We start from the raw sequence: 21757 nt of genomic DNA on the forward strand, positions 1-21757 counted from the left end.
TGGAAAGAGATTAGCTTTCTGTTCTTCCCATCGTTGTTCACTGAGTAGTAGAGACACTGGTGGTTACACGGTTTGCAAAAGACATTGTAGATGGTCTGCTATCTAGGGAGTCTATAAATTATGACTGGACTGGCAAGAAGTTCTGTTATAGAAATAAGCCCTTATAGCTTACAGGACTGTTATCCTATAACCCAGAGAGGCATGACCAATACTGAAGGAATCGGAATGCACTGTCACATACCAAACACCAACACCCTTGTCCAAGTAGATTCTGTTTTGGTAGTTTATCTGTACAATGTTAGAGGAGAGTAGCTGTATATAGGACACCTGATATACTGTAAAGGACATACACTGAATTAAGCAAGTACTTTGGAGAGGATTGTGGTTTACCAAGAAAGTAAGTTATGTGCGTGGGGGGGGGGATGGCAATCCTAGGGCTTGAACTCAACTCAGGGCTGGGGTGTTGCCCTGATTTTTTTCGTCAGGCTTGTAATCCACCACTGAGATACTACTTTATGTCTGGTGGGGTTTTTTTTGATAGTTAATTGGAGATAAGTCTCATAAACTTTCCTGCCTTGGTTTGGCTTCAAACTTTGATCCTCATCTCAGCCTCTGGAGTAGCGAGAATTATAGGTGTGAGCACCTGGGAAAAGTTAAGTTTTTAAGACATAAAGTCAGTCTAATTTCTCTTCTTTAGGCTCTTTTAGATCTGAACTAAACATCACACATCTCCACCCAGCCAACACCTACCCTATAACTTGATTGAGAATTTTTGCAAAAGTACACATGAAAAACTCAAGAAACACAATCTGGGGTCAGTGTCTCATTTTGGGACTGTTGTCATTAGTGGAAGATGTTTGGTGAAGGATTCAGCAATAGCTACAGGTTAGTGAGACCCTAAACACCATCATTTTTTCTTTTGTGCCTTACTGGAGCTTGAACTCAGGACACTGTGCCTAAGCTTTTCTGCTCAAAACTAGTGTTCTACCATTTGAGCCAAAGCTCCACTTCCAGCTTTTTGGTGGCTAGTTGAAGGTAAGAGTCATATAGACAGCTCTGCCCAAGCTAACTTCAAACTGATCTTCAGATCTCAGCCACCTGAAGAGCTAGGATGAGGATCCCAAGCCAATGGATCCTGGCCTAACACTCTGGGTCTTGTTATTAACCAATCCACTCGAAGCCAATCATCCTTGAATTTTGATAACCAAAGCCATTATTCAATTCAGCACCACTTTTGGGGTCATGACTCTTACATGTTTAACACCTTTTGCTTTTATCTTGTTTATGCCAATTTTCTCTACCTTTATACAGTCATTCTTACTTTCCATGTATCCCACCGACACACAGGGAAATTTTAGAGGCATATCTCATATTGGAAGAGACCATCTCATCTCTCCACCCCCATTTTGTAAAGAGGGAAAACAGCCTACAAAAGGGCAGGAAGTTACTTACCCAAGTTCAAGCATCAGATTGGTGGCAAAGTCTGTATTTGAACTCACATCTTCTGGATCCAAATCTGACTCACTCTCTACCATCTCAAGATGGAAGTCATCCAGGGACTGCACCTCCTCCTCCTCCTCTTCCTCCAGCTCTGGTTCTTCCTGGAGCTGGGGCTCGTCCACAAACTGGGGCTCTTCCAGTCTTTCCACCTTCATCTCACCACTGTCCTCTCTCACACTGTGAAGAGATTCTCTCAGTGTGTCTCTCTCTGTCTCTCTCCGCCTGTAACTGCTGGGCTAGGGCGGGAGCAACTGGAAACTCTTTAGCACGCTCCAAAGGAAAAGTGCTCAAGGGGGCCTTGAGGCTAGCCTGGGCTGGCTCTACTGTGGGGGCGGGAGGAAGTTCCCCGCCCCCAATGCCTTGGGGGCTCCCGGCCTCTCAGGGAAGAATAAAGCTCCTGGGGCAAGAACTGCCCTCGAGATCTTCTGCTGCTGGCTGAGGGAGGCCAGGGCCAGTTTCCTAAACTAACTCTCAGACTGAAGGGGAGGGCCGGATCCTCCCGGGGAGCCCAGACGGCCGCTCTGCCAGCCAGCCCCTGTGGTTGGAACTTTCAAAAAGACCAATGTTTCAGCAACTAACCCGAACAGCAGGCCTTTCTGTCCCCCTTGCATGACTGTGGCTGTGGCAGGCAGTCCCGGCCTGAGCAGAAGCAGGATTCCAAGGCCAGGGCTCCATAACACCCAAACCACTGGTCAATTCCATTAAATAAAATCAAATAAAAGAACACCATTTTGGCATCAAGTAGGCCTTAAGCTGGTCTTCTGGCATGGAGATCTTGTGTACCTACTGGGATGGGATGTACATAGCCAGCTAGAGACCAGAAGTCAGAAGACCATTGGATCAGAGAATCAGGAGATATGGTTTCTCTTTCCAACTGCTCACTAATTGGCTGTTCTGTTTGGAGTAGGTCTCCATCTCACTTTTGGGCCTCAGTTTCCTTGTGTGTAGTGGGAGGGTCAAATCAGATGGCTGAGAAAGCTGCTACCAGTTCTGGGCCTCTGTCTCTGCCCAAGGTGTACATGAAGGGAAAAGGTAATTTGGCCAATCTTGGGAAGGGAGAAGTTTGGGTCTGGAAGTGGCAACCTCTAGCTCCACTGCCCTCTGAACTCTTCCACATCTGTCAGCAATGCCAGCAGTGAATCCTTGTGTGTAGGCAATCTTGATCTCTAGTTACCAAAAAAAAAAGGTTCTTGTGGGCTTCCCCAACAGAAGGCCAAACAGAAATATCCTGTCATTTATACATGAAAATGTATGAAGAAATTTGAGCTCCATGCTCCAGTGGTACTGTTCAAGCCTAGCAAGTAGGAGGCTCTGAGTTCAAGCCCTAGCACAACCTATATTAATAAAAATTATGGCCAGGTGCTAATGTCTCACACCTGTAATCCTAGCATCTCAGGAGTCTTGAAATGTGAGAAACCAGCACAGACAGACAAATCAGAGAGACTCTTTTCTCCAATTAACCAAAGAAGAGCCTAAACTGGAAGTGGTGGTGCACCAATTGCAAATTAAAAAGCGAGTATGAGAGACTCTGGATTCAAAACAATTACTGATGAGACAGAAGGTAGGGGAAGGGAAGGAGACAGAGAGGAAGGGGGTGGGGGAGGGGAGGTGGGGGAGAGGAGAGGGGGGAGGGGAATAAAGGAGAGGGGAGGGAGTAGAGAGGAATGGAGAGAGTGGGGAGGGGAGAGGAGGGAGGGAGGGAGGGAGGGAGGGAGGGAGAGAGAGAGGGAGGGAGGGAGGGAGGGAGGGAGGGAAAGAGGGAGGGAGGGAGGGAGGGAGGAAGGGAGAGAGAGAGAGAGAGAGAGAGAGAGAGAGAGAGAGAGAGAGAGAGAGAGAGAGAGAGAGAAAGAATGAGAATAGATTGGGATTGGGTTTCAGGGCTGGCTCTGGGTGGAAGAGGATATGTGACTGTCAGCCCAATGGGAAGGTCAGTGAGAGTACTTAAGGAGACAAGGCAAGACAGGTAAGATTTTGAACTGGTATCACATTTGATAATGTAGGAATACTACATGATTTCTAGAAGCATGGTCTCACTTCATTTTTCCAACTGCATTGCCTTAATTTCTAGATGAGAAAACTGTGGTTCAGAGCCTTTGTAACCAGCCAAGGTCACAGTCTATCAGTGGCCATTCAACAGATTTGAAGCCCCTTACCTTCATGGGCACACAGTGGTGAGTGCCTTTGTATTGTATGATGGCCCTTCAGGGCCTTTTAAGAGCCTGTAACAGGGATGTTTATAACTCTATGACTAATCTTTGTTGTGTGAACGAAGGAGAATCATTGCTACCAGAAACACCTGGAATAGGTGAGCACTCTATGTGTGCTCCCCATAACTATGAGAGCATGGTGTTTGGGGTGCCGAACTAAAACTAATTGAGCCAGGAGTTGAGAGGCAAAAAGATGGCCCTAGGGACTAGGAGCCCATTTTCCCCTTACCACTGAGTCACAGGAGGGTGTATACTAGTTTAATGACTTGCTTCCAGTGGAAATTTCACTGACACTTTTATTATGAAAGTATTTTCATGAAACACTTTCATCTTTCATACATGCATTTTCCTTTTCTTTATAAGTACATTTTCCTGACCCCCCTGTGCTTTCCTCAACTGACTGTCCCCTTCTGTCCCTGGTCTTTATAAAGCCAGCACTCTCATTCTTTTATCCAGGTCCTTATTGTTACTACCACCATCTTGCCCATATTTAAAAATTATTTATAATATCCCTTGGTAATTGGATCCACTTTCTCTGAAAGCTTGCAGTCAGGAAGTTCTTTCTGTTATCTAATCGCAATTCTTCATGCTACAGTGTTTCCTCTTGTTCTGTTCCTAGTATGGCTGGGAAACAGCTAGTCACTGTCTCTGAGTTTGTGTGTGTGTGTGTGTGTGTGTGTGTGTGTGTGTGTGTGTGTGTGTGTGTGTGTTTAACTGGGGTTTGAACTCTGGTTGTGCACTTGCTAGGCTCGATCCTCCTACCAATGTCACCCAGGTAGCCAGCAAGCCCCCCCCACACACATTCAGCTTATTTATTTAGATTGTGTTCTAAATTTTGTCCAAGCTAACTTGTAATCATGACCCTCTTGATGTCTGCCTCCCAAGTAACTGGGATTACAAGTATGTGCCAATATATCCAGCCTATGACTTGTTTTATTTGAAAATCAAACTCTTGTCCCTAACTTAATTATCTTCCCCTGCCTATCATTAAACTTCTCTTAGATGAATACTCTTAGATCTTTTAGCTATATCCAACAGGTGCCTGCTTCTCTAATCCTGACCCACTCTTAACAATCTGATCATTTTGGATCATGTTGAGCTCAGCTGTCACATGCCTTGCCATTGTGGTGGGGCCACTTCTCTCAACAGAAAACTCCTTGGAGTCTTTTAATCAATTTATTTGCCCTGTTCAGAGATGTGATCTCTCCTTTCCTTCTGCAGTCAGGCTGAACAAATGCCTGACAGTTGCAGCCCAGAGACCTACCACCTTGGGCTCTGAAAGGTAGGCATCATTGGGCCAGGAGTTTGGCCTAGTGGTTAAAGTGCTTGCCTAGCATGCATGAAGACCCGGGTTCGATTCCTCAGTACCACATATAGAAAAAAGCCAGAAGTGGTGCTGAGGCTCAAGTGGTAGAGCTCTAGCCTTGAGAAAGTCCAAGGACAGTGCTCAGGCCCTGAGCTCAAGCCCAAGACTGGCAAAAAAAAGAAAAAAAAAGGTATGCATCATGAAGCTCAGGATAATGAAAATGTGGCTCTGTAGGAAGGCAGCAAAGGTGAAAAGTCTCCATTTGACTGCTCGCCCCTTTCTTTTTCTCTACACAGTAAATAATTCACAAAAATAATTTTTCCTCCCCTTAGGCTACGTCCCAACTTTATCACTGGTCCCTCAAAGCTAGCTTTGCACATTTCCATTTTGTCATGGATTATTTTTAGCATAGAATGACATTATGTACTAGTTGCCCCAAAGACTTTAAACTTATCTCTTTCACTTGTCAAAATGTCATTAGTCCTTCCTCTTTGGACCTGTATGGTACTCATGGCCTAGAAGTATTTCTAAGGGTGTGAGGAACTACCTACTTGAAGGATTCCTTACAAAGTTGTTTGTTAGGAGGGCAATGGTTAAGGACAAATAATCTCACAATCCATAGAATTTATGTATAAATATGGCATAAGGAAAGTTAACTGAAAGCTGCTGAACAATAGGGCAGACAGAGAGGGAGCCTTAGATGAGATTAATCTGACTGAATTATAATATATGCTCATGTGAATTACCATGATGAAACTTTTTGTACACTTAATATACACAGAAAAGGTGAATATCAGAAAAGTGTAACAGGCTCTATTGGGGGACACTGGGAGGGGGAAGAAAGCTAACAAAAAACAAGAGGATAAGTGAGGATAAGTATGGTCAACTAGTTTATTTCCTAGGTAAAACTGAAACAATGAAACCAATCCGAAACTGCCTTGGGGAGGAAGAGGAGTTGGAGGATGAGTGACAAAGGAAGATGCAGGAGATTAGGGCCACCAGGCTACAATGTATACATATGTAAATTTGACAAAGAAACCCCCATTAATAATGTGTGCTCTTAGAAATCCTACTTAATGTTTCCATTGGCCTGGAGGCGACTGTTTCAGCCACAGAGATTAATTTCTTAGGTTAGGTATCACTTCCTCAGGAAACTTCTTCTCTATACTCTGAGGAAGCTTATTCTTTTCTCCCTCTTGTCAATTAGCTTGTTATTTATATGTTAGTATGATTTATTTGGTTAATGTCTGTCTCCCCTAGTCCATTGACTATTCCATAACAACTGAGACCATGCCTTGCTGATACTTCCTTCTGTGTCCCAGCCTGGCACATGGGAGGTTTGCAATGAATATTTTGACTAATTCTGAATGAATATCTTACTAATTCTTCTCATGAACTTGAGTTCAAATTCTCCAGACCAGTTAGAGGAAATGGTTGTAGGTACAGTTGTCCAGTGCACTAACGAAAGGAAAGGGTATTAGAAAGCAAGGATGAAACATCCTCCTTTTCCCGCCTTAGCTTCGGCTCCTTTCTTTTGCTAGCCCAACTCTTTCTCCTTTCCTCTCACTTCTTTAAGCCCTCCCCTGGGAGTTTTATTAGTGATCATCTGGGAAAGAAGGGCTTGACCAAGTAGCCAACAAGGGTAAAGTGACACTACGTGGCAGCCCCTTGACATTACTCTACTTCTGCTACTCACCTCTAAAGTAGCCTTGGATGCTGAGACCAGAGAACCACAAATATGAAGCCACATCATATCTTTTTGTACCTGATATTCACAGTTCCCCCATGCTTAACCCTCCTGGTTTCAGTGCCCTTGCACCAGGCATAAGGGAGAGATGCTTCCTTGCTTCCAGACTCTAGAGAGCTCTACCTATCCATAGAGTATCCACGTTCCTGAGAAGAGGGTATCAAGTGGCAGAGAGAAAAGAGTGGAGTAATAAAAGAGAGGGGTGCAGAGAGTCTTTCTTGCCCCCCCCCCCCAAAGCTTGGTGAGTCTGGTTCCAACTCAGGAAGAATAAAAAGAGTTCTCACTCAAGCCAGCTCCTTCTCAGCAGGAGCTCTGCTGGTTGGATTGGCCAGGTTCTCCTCCCCTTTCCCCATCAGAAAGCCTTGAAGCCAGCCAGCCGCTTCCCACCTGCCAAAGCCAACCCATTCTTTAAGACTCTGCTGGAAGCCGCCGCCATAAAGAGACTCCCTTCCTCGTTTGCTTTGGCACAGCCCTGACTCCATTAAGCTTAAGGCCTTCTTCTTTGCTCCTGCCTTGAGCCGGAGTCCCAACTCAGCTTTGAGAAATGCAGTGTCTCAGCACTTTGTTCCCCACAAGCTGCAGGTGCAGCTGTGCCCTTCAACCCAGCTACACCCTCAGTTCCCCATACCCAAACCCGAGCCTCAAATGTCCCCTGTGTCCTCTACAGTGCTTAGCAGGGGAGGTAGGCATTCGATAAATCTGCAGTCAGGTGTTCAATAAATAGCAGGCCCTTGGTCAATAAATGATGGATTGATTAATTGAAGTGTTTGCTCACTCCAGTACAAGGCTGAATGCCATCACTCATTTCTCTGTGTACCTGGGCAGGCAGATTAAATTGCCTTAACATTGAGCAGTGCTTTTTCTTTATCCTTTTATCTTCTTTTCCTTTCTTTCTTTTTATTCTAAGTAGGAAAGGGGAACAGACAGAAGTGAGGCGCTGGAAGCCTGGGGACTGGTTCCATGAAAAGGGAAAATTTGCACCTTCTCAGGTCCCATGATTTTCATTTATTCTGGCTGTGGTCTGGGGACCGTGGGGTACCCGTATCTTTTTTTCTTTTTGCCAGTCCTGGACCTTGAACTCAGGACCTGAGCACTGTCGTTGGGCTTTCCTCAAGGCTAGAGCTCTACCACTTGAGCCACAGCACCACTTCCCGCTTTTTTGTATACATGTGGCACCAAGGAATCGAACCCGGGTTTTCGTGCATGCTAGGCAAGCACTCTACCACTAGGCCAAACTCCCAACCTATGCTCATATCTTTTGCCTGGGGTTTGCCAGAGGTCTGAACTGTAGATAGGAATGAACTCTGCCTACTGGTAATTCCCAAGCCACTTTTAAGAAAAACAAATTTGGTTTTCCTGTTTTTTCCTCTTCTCCATAGACTAGAGAGCATTATCCCTACCATCCCTCATTCTGCAAGCCACTTGCCTGGTGGCAACACAGTGGGACAGGCTGGGGCAAAGACAAGGAACAAGGAAAGGAGGAGTTATTGGCTTAGTCACAAACTTTGAACCCATGAAACATTAGATTGATAAGGGATATAGTATGTTGTAAATAGGTTAGCTTAATAGAGAAAAATGTCATAGAGACCCAAAATCTTGACTTCACTTGGGCTCAGTTGTACCAAGATAGTTATATAATTTGCACCAAGATAGTTATATAATTTGCTGAACAGGTCTGGAAGATAACTAAGAAACATTGTGAATTCAAGGCAGCCTGGATACATAGAGGCTTCATGGAGAAAGGACTGGAATTTGACTCTTGAAAACGATCTGCCTTCAAACAGCACCTCCAGCTTCTGACACATCATTCCACATAAAGTCAGACACACGTTGTGCTCTCCAGAAAAGTCCCTGAGCCATCAGATACAAAAGGAAGAGGGACTTTTTTTTTCTGTTGTGGGGCTTAGAGTCTGGGCCTGGATGGTGTCCTTGAGCTCTTCAGCTCAAGGCTACCGCCCTATCCCTTGAGCCACAGCACCACTTCCAGTTGTCTAGTGGTTAATTGGAGATAAGAGTCTCACGGTCTTTAGTGTCCTGGCTGGCTTTGAACTACAATCAATCCTTGGATCTCAGCCTCCTGAGTAGCTAGGATTACAGGGTGGAGCCACCATGCCTGGCCAAAAGAGGGATTTTGAGACCTGTTCTAGGGACCTCTTCACACACTAGGTTTATATAATGAGGTAAAAGTAGGATCCCTTCCAAAAAGCCAAACTCAGTGGCCAAACTCAGGCCACTCTAACTCCGTTTGCTGCTAAATAAGAGTGTTGAGAGGGATCCCTTTGAATCCTGACATTTAATCCTGAACAGACTGCCTTATACCGGGTAGAGTAGGTTTTTCTTTTAAAAATGATCTCCACTTAGACCCCCAGCAAGCTTCCAAATGTCTTGCCCCAGGGAAGCCTGCCACTGAGCAAGCAGAAGCTTGATGCCTCAGTAATCTGGCACTGTTACATAAGGTACTACAGGAGAGGTGAGTCCGGGCCCTCCAGCTGGCCTAGGCCCAGCCTAGTCTGAAAAGTGAGGCTGAATGTCAGTGCAGAAGAAGGGGTATCTGAGGGTGGGGAGAGGATAAGTTAAAAAGGAATCATGCCCAGGCCCTGAATTTAAGCCCCAGAACTGGCAAAAAAGGAAGAAAGAAAGAAGGAAAGGAAGGAAGGAAGGAAGGAAGGAAGGAAGGAAGGAAGGAAGGAAGGAAGGAAGAAAGAGAAAAGAAAAGAACAACTTTTTTGGGCCAGGAGTTTGGCCTAATGGTAGAGTGCGTGCATAGCATGCATGAAGACAGAGGTTCGATTCCTTGGTATCACATACATAGAAAAAAGCCGGAAGTGGTGCTGTGGTTCAAACGGTAGAGCTCTAGCCTTGAGCAAAGCCCAAGGACAGTGCTGAGGCTCTGAGCTCAAGCCCCAGGATTGGCAAAAAAATAGGAGTCATTGGACTCACTTCTCGTTTTCCCTCTTACTTCTCACTGCCCTTTTCCTTAGGGATAGCTAGAGCCAATCACTCATCCACAGGGCTTGGGCAGTGGGAAACCTGGCTTGACCCTTAAGCTGACAACAGCTGCTCTCCATCTCCCTTGAAGAGAAGACAAATAGGAAGTGAGTTGGAAATGCAAGGCTATTTTGTGAGTAAATTATTCTTTGGAGAATGAATGAGATGCTCTCTCTATAGGAAGGGACCTAATTTCAGGCTAAACCTATCTGAGTAACATGTCTCCCAAGCAGTGTGCCTAAGTCATCACTAACAAAGACTGCTTCCAATTCATTCTTCCTTGGATTAATGTATGTGAAGCTTTTTATTCAGTCTCCAGTGCTAGCTGAGCTCTTATACTTCTTACACTCTCTCCAGAGTGCAACAGCTACTTTGGAGTAGTGACTTCTAGCTAGAAGGTTTGAACTCACATTACCTGGTAGTAAGATAACTTTTTTTTCTGGATAGCACATGGGAAAGTTTTGCTTTTGATTTGTATTTTATCCCCACTCCATCTCCAATATAAGCTGGATTTCAGTGCAGTAGACAGTATCTTCCAGAAGCCATTGTTCTTGAGTTGACACTTTGCTAAACTGAGATTGGCAAGACTGGAATCTAGCCTTCTAGTTCTCACTGGGCTCCCATTAGCAAATAAAAGTTCCATGAAGACTTGTCTGCCAAAGCTGGGGCATTACAGGCCAGTCCCTAACCCTTGTCCCATTATGGTAGGCATTAGGACCAGTACAGTATGTCCTAAGCTATAGTTGTCTTTTCATTTAAAAGAGAAAATTCAATTCATCTTCCTGACCCCTGTGGTCATGGGATGCTCTCCCTTTGGTACACTGAGCATACCAAGTGCCCCCTCCAAATGAGCCCAAGCTTTAGTTTCTCCAGGGCTCAAGAGGCTGTTTCACATTACCAACCAATTTTTTATGTGAACCCAGCTAGCCATGGCAGAGTAGGGTTTTGCAGTTATCCTGAGGAATGCCTTACATATGAGGAGAAAGTTCAGGTAGGAGAAGAATCACGACAATCAAATAGTACAATGGCTATCCTCAGTGCAGACATGGCCAACCTTATTCTTCCCAACTTATCTGTTGATAGGAGAAAGTACTATGATGAGCTCCATAACTCAGGGGGCTGAGAGACCCCAAATGCCCAGACTCCTAGCCTTCATGACCAGGTTTGGAAAGAAGCCTACATGCTAACTGGAATGGAGAGCTTGTCAGTTTATCTGAAAGTACAAATATAAGTAGGAGTGTTAACTTTCTCCTCAGGCAGGGAGGGAAAATAAGGTCACCCTGCAAATAGTTGTATTCTAAGGTATGGGCTCACATGGTTCCAAACAGGATTAAACTAAAGGGTAGATGAAAACCATTCTCTGTTCTAATCTACTCTCTTTAAGAGCTGAAGGTTGGGAGCAGATCTCTTTTGATTTCTCATGCTGTTTAGAACCCCACACTACAGGAGCTCACATAAGCTGGGCCTTTTATGGAGTGGCCCTATCTTAATTCTCTTATCTAAGCTTGGCCTGTTCATATCCCTTCCCCATAGAGCCTTACTCTCAGTAAATTAACTTGGTTGAAGGGCTAAGAAACAAATTCACATAGAGTTCACATTTTAGTCATTCAAAAAGTATAGGGGTTAGCTCACACTTATAATCTATCTTCTCAGGAGGCTGAGATCTGGAGGATTATAGTTTAAAATCAGCCAGAGTCAAAAACTCTGCGAGATTCCAGGTCTAATAAACCAGCAAAAAGTCTGGATGGAGGCATTACTCAAGAGGTAAAGTAGTAACTGAGCAAGCAAACCCAGCAAGTGCAAGGTCCTAAGTTCAATCACCAGTAGAGTTGAAGAAAAGTGTTGAAAGGAGATGGAAATGGGGGTAAATAGAAATCAAAGAAAAGAGAGGGTAATGAGGATGCGTGGGACCAAAGTACAGTCTGTGTGTGTGTGTGTGTGTGTGTGTGTGTGTGTGTGTGTGTGTGTCTGTGTGTCTCCGTGTGTGTACACAAATAGCATATCAGAACCAATTAAAACTGGTTAAAAGGGAGGAGATTACAGGGAGTTTAAGGAAGAGTACAATAGAAGGGGTGAATTTGATCAAAGTAAGTAAACATCACAGTGAAACTTCTTTTTCCAATCCTGGGCCTTGAGCTCAGGGCCTGAGCACTGTCCTTGGGTTCTTTTTCTCAAGGTTAGAGCTCTACCACTTGAGCTTCAGCACCATTTCTGGCTTTTTTCTATGTATGTGGTACCAGGGAAATGAACCTGGGTCTTCGTGCATGCTAGGCAAGCATTCTACCAGTAGGCCAAACTCCTGGCCTATATATTTTATATTAAAGAATTTATTAACATTAATTTTTACATCATATTTCAAATGACATGTTTAACATACAAGTGTTCAAGAAGGGAATCTCTATATACAATCACTGGCACTTTGTTTTTAGAACATAATCAAAATTAGCTAAGGGTTTGTATATCATAGATACATATTAATTTATGAAATAAAATATTATGTCTATAGAGTCATAGGTTTTTATGTCTATGTAGTTATGTTTATATTTCCAATACCATGTCTATAGCATTAGGTATGCAAATATTGAGTCCTCGCTTTTGTACTGTTTGGATCTACAAGCCACATATTAAGGATACCATGTGCCTTTTGTTCCTTTGGTCTTGACTTGTCTCACTCAACATGGTTTGCTCTAGATTCATCCACTTCCCTGTAAATGCCATTATTTTATCTTGTCTGTTGGTTATGTAGAATTCCAGTGTGTGTGTGTGTGTGTGTGTGTGTGTGTGTGTGTATGTGTGTATATATATATATATATCACATTTTCTGTATCCATTCATCTGCACCCACAGAGAAACTTTATACAGTTAATTTATGCTAACAAAAATCTAAGAAAAAATTAAATGTATACTAGTTTCTGGCCATTGGTGAGAGATATCTACTAAAATGCTTTTCCAGTCTTCAACTCATGAACAAAACAATATCATATCCCTATCTGGCACCATCACTTTGATAACTTTCTTATATTTCTTGCTGTTGTAAACATTAGCACTAGCAGCTAGAGGGGACAGCATTCTCCTTAAAGAAATACATGTATCTTCATTTAATGAGTGTTACTACAAATTATATTGACAAATAGAAGGGGTTGGGCAATGCACTTGAAAGCATACACCTAGAAGATTTGAATGCAATGACTGGAACACCAGTTCTCTTATCAGCATCCTTCACACAATAAAAGATAGACACAATTCGTATATACCCTGGTGAATGGATAGTAAAATGAAATGTGACGTGTGTGTGTGTGTGTGTGTGTGTGTGTGTGTGTGTGTGTGTGTGCACATGAGTACTAAAGCTTAAACTTGGGTTCTGGTCACTGTCTCTTAGCTTTTTTGCTCAAAGTGGGTGTTCTACCACTTGAGACACAGATCCAATTCAGGCTTTTGTGTGGTTAATTGGGAGATAAGAGTCTCTTGGACTTTCCTGCCTGGGCTGGCTTTGAACTGAGATCCTCAGATTTTAGCCTTCTTAAGAGCTAGGATTGCAGGTTGTGAGACATAGGTTCACAACCAAAATGTGTTGTTTACATATAATGAAATATTATTCAGTCATAAAAAGTAAAGAGCTTTACATAGTAAACAATACTAGTGAAAAACATTATTCTGAGTGACAGGAGCTATATATTAAGTAATTCTACTTATATGCAATATCTACAATAGGTAAATCCATAAAACAAAGTATCAGAGACTGGGGAGAGGAGGATGAGATGTTAGTTTAATAACCATGTAACTATATATACATATCACCATACAATTATATATTATATGTATGTATATATATGATTTCTTTTTTTGATGATGACAAACTTAAGGAATGGTGTTTGTACAACCTATCATGAATGTACCTAATGCCACTGAATTGCACACTTAAAGTGGTCAAATTAGCTGGATGTTGGTGACTCCCGTAATCTAGCTACTTAAGAGGTTGAAATCTGAGGACTGTAGAGCCAGCCCAGACAAGAAAGTCCACAAGACTCTTCTCTTATCTCCAACTAACTAACAAAAAATCTAGAAGAGGAGCTGTTGCTCAAATGGTAGAGTGCTAGTCTTGAACAACAAAGCACAGGGACAGCATCCAGGCCCAGAGTACAAGCCTCTGGGACCAGCATAAAAATAATGATAAACATGACACACATTTGACCACTGTTTCTATATTGTATAATGTACACATATCTAACTATGTAACATACACATACATACCCATACTAGGCACTAGGAAGTTACAAGGCTCTCCTCATAAGTTAAAGGACCGGTCTCCATATGCTAGCCTCCTAACGCATGCAATTTATATCTGTGCCTCAGTAAAATGGCCAATTCTTATATGTTGAGGTTCTCATGAGATATCGAAACTATAAATGTTCTTTGCACATGCATTTGTGCTTTTAATAGAAACTGCCCCTTAATCTAAGAGTGTTTGATCTTTGACAAGTCTACTTAGATACAGAGGCTATAGTTACTTTAAATTACTTTAGGCTAAGGAAAGATTTCTGAAGCTTGATATCAAAAGCAAAACTCACAAAGGCAAAGAATAGCGAGCTTAACTATATAGAACCTCAAAACCTCTCTACAACAAAGAATTTTGTTCTCAAAATAAAATGGTAAATCAGTTGACAAAGGATTGCAATCTCTAATTCAAAGTTTCTCACAGTGTGGTCCACTTCCCACTGGTGTTATGAGAGGAGTTTAAGATTCTAAATAGTGTGAAGTTAGCGGACAACCCTCAAATCACACCATGCAAGTGGCTGTCTCTTTTCTGAAGAGGTAGGTTCAACATCCAAGAACACAAATTACAAATTTATAAATATAAATATTATGATAACATTTGTTCTAGGACTCAATTGAAGAATACATAATTAAAAATTTTTTGGAAGATTCAATTTCTAAATCTATATCCTTTCCCTATGCTACTGTATATAAGCTTTATAGACAACAATATTAAATGAATTAGCTCACATAAAGTAATCAGAACTACTTGCTATTATTTACTGAGGACCTGTGAGTGAGAACCAGTTGAAGCCAATCAGAAGCTTAAAAGTAGAGTCCTAAGAATTTTGGAGCTGAAAGGAACTCAGATTCAGAATATTTCAGACCACTGGACAGGTATATGTCCATGCCAAAGGTAGAATAGACTTGACTTAAAAGTTTGGGGGCTTGGCTGAGAGTGTGGCGTAATGGTAGAGTGCTTGCCTAGCATGTATGAAGCCCTGGGTTCGATTCCTTTGTACCGTATACACAGAAATAGCCAAAAGTGGTGCTATGGCTCAACTGGGAGAGTGCTATCCTTGAGCAAAAAGTGTTCAGGGCAGTGCCCAGGCCCTGAATTCAAGCCCCAGGATTGACAATATAAAAAGTTTGGGGGCTTTCCATGCACCAGTGACTGACTCCTGTAATCCTAGGTATTCAGGAGGCTGATCTGAGGATCTCGATTAAAAAGCAGCCCAGGAAGGCAAAGTGTCTAAGGCTCTTATTTCCACTAAGCTACCAAAAAGCTGGAAGTGAAGCTGTGGCTCAAATGGCACAGAATTACTCTTCAGTCAAGGACAGCACCCAGGCTCTGAGTTCAAGCCCCAGGAACATCATCAAAGAAAACAAAATCTATGGACTGGGCACCAGTATCTCATACCTGTAATCCTAGATACTCAGATGGCTGAGACTAAAGGATTGTGTTTTGAAGCCAGCCTGAGCAGAAAAGTCTTATCTCCAATTAACTGGGAAAAATGTGAACGTGAAGATATGGCTCAATTGATATAGTGATAGCCTAATGGATAAAACCAATGGCTCACATCTGTAATCTCTGCTGCTTGGAAAGCTTGAAAATTTGAAGTCAGCTTGGGCAAAATGTTCACAAAATCCTGTCTCAACCAATAATAAATAGGTATAGTAGTGTGTACCTCTGAACTGAGCTATGCAGAAAGTATAAGTAGGAGAAATTTGGTCCAGGCCAGCATAAACTCCATATCTAATTTTAAAAATAGCTAAAGAAGAAAGATTTAGGAGGCCTGACTTTAGTGGAAAATGACTGCTTAACAAGGTCAAGGCCCTGGGTTCAAGGCCCTTATCAACATCCCCCTGCCACCAAAATATTGGTATTGTTTTTTTGTTTTTTTGCCAGTCCTGGACTTGAGCTCAGGGGCCTGAGCATTGTCCTTGGGATTTCTAAAGGTTAGAGCTCTACCACTTGAGCCTCAGCACCACTTCCAGCTTTTTTCTATACATGTGGTACTGAGGAATCAAATCTGGGTCTTCATGCATGCTAGGCAAGCACTCCAGCACTAGGCCAAACTCCCGGCCAATAGGTATTGGTTTTTTAAAAAAGGAAAAATAATAAAGGAAAAGGAAGAAAATAATAAAAAATATCTAGGTTAAAATCTTAGATAAATTTTCGATTACAACAGCAACCATCACAAAAATGGAATATTGCCAAAGCTTCTAGCTCCTCTGCTTGCTACACAGTACTAAATGGCTTCTGATTTCAGCTTAACAAGTTTTCCCATTTTACACTTGAATTGGCAACTTCACCTGCTTGTCCAGCACATTCTACCTCCCAGGTAAATATTCCAGTAGTAGAAGCAAATTACAAGTAGGATCCCTTAATACAAGGTTAGCCGGCCACCCCAGTTTTCTTGGGGCTATCCCAATTTGCTCACCAGAAGTCCTGTGTCACAGGAGCAGGATGGTTGGTCTGCCTACCTAATAAGGACATTTGGAAAGGTTCTAGTCTCACATTTTCCTCTGCTCCATAAACAAATCTTTCGTGTTCTGATAATTTCCTTAATGCTACTTTAATTTTTTAGTGTTCTTAGCAATTTTTTCTTCATATTCAATGAACTCTACAATTCATAATCTCTGCTCTTCATTGTGAGAACTAGGCAATTTACTTATTTTTTCCAAACCCCAATTTCCTTTTTTATAAAATGAAAATGGTAATGATAGTACCCATTTTCTCTGGGTTTGTATAAATACTAAATGAGAATATGCAGACACAATGCTTAGTATCATTATAAATGCTCAATAAATATTATTTATTAACCATTTATAGGTGTTAGTTTTATATAAGATTGAAAGAAGGTTTTTAAAACCCACTTTTCAGAAGATATAACATACAGTAAATTACATATATCTCCACCCTAAAAGAACTCTTTTGATGAATAAAACCACATTTATGGTTATTTTTTAACAATGGTAAAATTTATTTTTACAGATGATATGTAACATGGTAGTTAATATGTAATAGGTTTATTGTAAAATTTTTGCTATTGTGCAAAGAAAAGATCTTTCTGAAAAAATAAAAAAAAAAAACAGCCAAGTGCCCATGCCTCTAATCTTAGCTACTCAGGAGGCTGAGATGTAAGGATTATGTTTCAAGCCAGCTCAAGCATGAAAAGTCTGAGACTCTTATCTTCAATTAATCAGCAAAAATCCAGAAGTAGAGGGTCCAGGAGTTTACCCAGTGGTAGAGTGCTTGCCTAGCATGCATGAAGACTCGGGTTTGATTCCTTGGTACCACATACATAGAAAAAAATCCAAAAATGGTGCTGTGGCTCAAGTGGTAGAGCTCTAGCCTTGAGAAATCCCAAGGTCAGTGCCTAGGCCCTGAGTTCAAGGCCCAGGACTAGCAAAAAAAAGAAATCCAGAAATGGAGGTGTGGCTCAAGTGGCAGAGTGCTAGTCTTGAGCAGAAAAGCTCAGCGACAGCACCCTGGCCCAAGTACAAGTCCCAGGAGGAGCACAAAATAAAATAAAATCCACTTCTCCCCACAATAGTTTAGAAGTTCCATTTACATACAAGCAGGTTGCATACCCTTCACCACTGATTCCTTTGTCTACCAGGAGTGCATATGCTTAAAACTAAAAAGTAAAGAACCACGTTTAGATTTTAATAAGGATTTTCCAGGATAAGATTAAAGTTGCAAAATCTTTACATGAGAGCACCACAACACCATTGCAGATGAAAAACAAAACAAAACAAGAAAAAAAGTCTTTATGGGGTTTTCTAAGAAGCAAAGGGAAACCAAGCAAGTGAACACACAGTTCTACCCTCAAATTGCTTATACTCTTGTGCTCCAAGGAAACAGAGCTAAGTTGGAAGCCAGGGAGAGGTCATAGCAGACAAACTCGATATAAATCAAGAATGTGCCCTGCCCTCTTCCAAAAATATGGGAGCCCTCATGGTAGGGGGGGAATGGGGGACAGGATGAGGGATGGGAAGCACAACTTCTCTAGCAGGAGAGGCAGCCTTGAAAGTCAACAAAGGAAAGAAAGCCTCCCAAAGAGGAATCTGAAATGTGTAAGCATGAAATGAAATAGGAATAAAAATGAGGGATGAAGTATGAAGACAGAAACCCAGGAAATTAAATGAAGCAAGAAAAAAAGAGTTCACTTAGAAGGCTGTTCAGCCCAGATACTGGAGAAGCCCCATGACCAGAAATAATGGTCTCCTGGTTTGCTAATGAGCATGTCATTGTGCACAAAACTACAACTGCATTCAGAATCTCCAATCCCAGTTGTCAAGTGAAGTAAGTGAATAAGTTATCCAGCTAGAACTACAAGGTTATATACCCTGGAAGGACCCTACTACTCACTCCTTAGCCCCAAGGAGCAGCCCCAAACCTGTTTGTTTGCTTCACAGGAACAGTTCAGGACAGAGAGTTGCTCTGATCCTAGAAGGTAGGATGTCCAGGTGCACCTCCTCAACAGTGTAACCCCTCCTTCTAGCAGGGTCTTCAATACCCTCCACCAGCAACCACACACACACACACACACACACACACACACACACACACACACACACACACACTGTAGTAGTTGCAGGCTTTGCTTAAAACCTGAGCATCAACACACCTCTATCCATCGAGTGTAAAAGGAAGTCTTTCCATTCAAGAAACCCAAACAGACAGGATGCTCCCGAGGTGTGGTACAAGTGAATATGTTGATCACCAGCTTCTATCCTCATATGTAACTCACTAAGGCTTGACCTTCCTAGTTTCAAAAGTAGGAAGAAAACCTAAAAGAAAAATTTCTCTAAAGCCATGGCAGAGTAGTTCTCTCAGTTGGAAGCAAAAGTTACAGTTCCAGGGTTTCTCCTGCTCCCCTCCCATCAGAGCCCAGCAAGCAGACAAATGGTTAGGAACCTGTTACAAATTTTGCTCTGTGGGGTTTCAGTGTCTTTAGGCTGAATGCACTTGTAGTAATCTTTTACCAGAAATGTAGATTCTCTCTAAACCTGTTCTGTCCACAGTTTGGTTTATTTTAGATAATAATTTGACAACTAAAGTGAAATAATAGATGGGATATCGTTTCAATGGTATTAAAAATGACTGAAAAAATCCTGCAACTTGTTATAAGGGCATTAATGAAGCGTGCAACCTTGTCTGTCTCCTCCTGGAATCACTGGAGTGAGGGGGAGGTGATGATGGGTTTGTGTTGAGAAGGTAGGTCAACCTTTTCTTAGTACTTAGTGAGGGCACCTCCTACATTTCTGTATTGCTTTAAAAATTTCCTTATTAGAGCCCCATAGCCACCAACTATTTTACAAGCGTTTCAGCATTTCTTATCACTTTGGACTAACTGCTTGCTCATGACCTAGAATTTCTAAGCTAGAAGAAGCCTAAAAGTGACCACAAAGTTCAGGCGACTTAGAAAAAGGTAAAAGCCATAACTTTTGCTACTACCCTGGCCTCCAGAAGCACAGCAGGGATGTCTTAATTACATAACCAGTGCCATTGTGCAAGAGTAAATTCACCCTTGTGTGTACATAGCACATACACACCATACCTATGGTGCGTAAATTTGTTTTAAATTGTTCATACTAGAAATGCTCAGGCTGGAGGACAGTAGCAGTCCTGAGAATTCCCATTGGATTTTTCCCTCCCTTTCTTACCTCCCCAGCAGGCTTTCTAGAAAGTTGTACCCATACTCCCACACATGTCTGTGTTAACGGATTTATCCACTCTCCCATCCTCTTGGCTCACAATGTTCTTTAGGCACTTTGGAGATGTGTCCTAAGATGCTCTGTGGGGCTGCTTTTTACCTATATGGGTTCAAAGACTGTGAGCCATAGAGGGATGTGGTGTCCACAATTCTTGCCAGTCTCTGAGATTTTGTCTTTGCAGCCAGTTAGAGTCACTCAGTAATTTCAAAGCCTTTGCACCTTCTATTGGATTTTGCACATTTTGAATCAAGATTGTGAGTGCAAGGGTGGGTGGGGTTGGTGGGCTGGGATTTATAGAGGACGTCATTACAGAATCTCCTAAGGGACTGTGGAAACATGCATTTGAGAGATAATGCCTTTGTTGTCCAAAGCATAGTTCAGTCTACCTACTTTCAGCACCCTAGTGTCCCCTTGGAGACTTTGCAGTCATTCTTCAAAATAGGTTTGCACCTGCCAGGCCTCCCCTGAGCTCTCTCTTCAGGACTCTAGCTGGACTCAAGTTCCAGTCATGGTAGATTGTGAATCAGACCTCTCCAGTGCCCCTTCGTGAACTTCCTAGTTTCCCCCTTTTTACCAGACCTGTGGGAATCTAGCAGAGGCCCATGTGAGCAGAGACGCCTCCCCTTCTGCCGTATGTGTGCCGCCACTCACCTGTGGAAGAAGAGCAGGATGGAGAGCATGGTCTGATCAATGTTTCGGTTGCAGATCCCCTCGTTGATCAGGTAGCAGGGGTCCCGCAGCACAGGCTCCAGTGAATCCTGTCGCATTATGTTGTTGAGCTTGTCCGTGTTGAGGTTCTCAAAGACTAGCTTCTCCTGCAGCTGCCGAAAGTTGCTCACGGTAGGGCTGCTGGAGTTGTTGTTCCCACTGCTGTTTCCCTGGAGCCCACTGCGGTGGGCCAGGTCCAGACAGCAATTGCAGCAGTCGAGGCCAACAGGTGAGCGGCAGTCGACCTTAGACTGAGCCATGTTCTCAGTCTTGGGGACCTCCTGGTCTGCGTGTTCAGGAGTGGTTGGCAGGTGCTTGCCTGCCGGGGTGGCCTTACGGGACTCCAGGGTGCCTAGAAAAGACAAACTGGTCGGAGGAGAGTTGGAAATTAGCACCTAAAGCCAGCTACCCTCGGCTCAGCGTCCTTATCGTTGCACAGCTCAGGGTGCGAATAGAAACAGCTGGACAAACAGCTCTGAGGAGATCCTTCGGGCTCACTTCCTCCTCCTCCTCCTCCTCCTCCTTCACTACCCACCTCCTCCTCTTCCTCCCTCTGCTCTTGAGGCTGAGGCCGTCTCTCCCGTCCCCCTCCCCCTCCCGCCAGGTGCCACCAGCAGCCCCAGCTCAATCCCAACTTTTTCAAGTGTGAGGAAAGCTCCGGGCGGACCTGTGGCGGCAGGAAGGGCTGGCGGCAGGGCAGAAGGAGAAGCGGGGAGCGCCTTGGCTCCCTCCCTCCTTGGCTTCCTCTCTCACTCCCTGATGGCAGGCTTCAAGGGCTCCCTAGGGCTCGGCCCGCACCGGGGTGAGGGAGATGAAAGAGCGAATAAGGGGGCTTGAGAGTGCCCGTCTTGCCCCAAGGAGTCTGCACCCCGCTAGCTATGACAGCATGTAAATGACTCCCGGGGGCCGGCAAAGGACAGCCCTCTGCTGCTTCTCAGGGCCTCCACGGACCAGGTCTCCGCCCCGCCCCGCCCGCCCGCCGCCGCCTGCCGCCCGTCCGCTGCCACCGAACGCCCACACAGTCGCACGCACTCTTGCCGCCAAACCCTTCCTGAGCCCCACCAGGGACTCTAGCGGTCGGCACTCGAGTGCCTTCCGCGCGTCTTCCGCCACAAATGTGCTGGCTGTCTGTCAGTAGTGCCGCATCTCCCCAGGCGCTTCACCTACTAGATTTGAAGCTCAAGCTGCTGGGCAAATGGTGTTACTTCTCACTGCCGAGCAGGCCCCGTGCATGTGGAACGTACACCCCGCCCCCCCCCCCCCCCGCCCCGGGACACACCTGGTTTCCCAGCGGGCGTCGAGTAAAAAGCCCGTGTCAGT

At 43.7% G+C, this 21757-nt stretch overlaps 1 protein-coding gene across 3 annotated transcripts in view; it reads right to left on the reverse strand.

Annotated features, from left to right (window-relative positions):
* Positions 1-21317, reverse strand: part of Tsc22d3 (TSC22 domain family member 3) — a 69240-nt gene extending 47923 nt beyond the window's left edge. The window contains exons 1-2 of one of the 3 annotated variants that reach the window (XM_090326912.1): positions 21105-21310; positions 20381-20789 (exon numbers count right to left, since the gene is read on the reverse strand). In XM_090326912.1, the coding sequence (XP_090183038.1) occupies positions 20381-20697 (317 nt within the window). In that variant the 5' untranslated portion in view covers positions 20698-20789; positions 21105-21310. Of the gene's footprint in view, positions 1-20380; positions 20804-21104 lie in introns of all 3 variants that reach the window. The other 2 variants (XM_090326913.1, XM_090326914.1) reach the window with 2 other exon arrangements.
* Positions 21318-21757: the final 440 nt, after the last annotated feature.

The sequence above is a fragment of the Megascapheus bottae genome, chromosome X (genome assembly GCF_031878675.1).
Source record: "Megascapheus bottae isolate mThoBot1 chromosome X, mThoBot2.hap1, whole genome shotgun sequence".
NCBI lineage: Eukaryota > Metazoa > Chordata > Mammalia > Rodentia > Geomyidae > Megascapheus > Megascapheus bottae.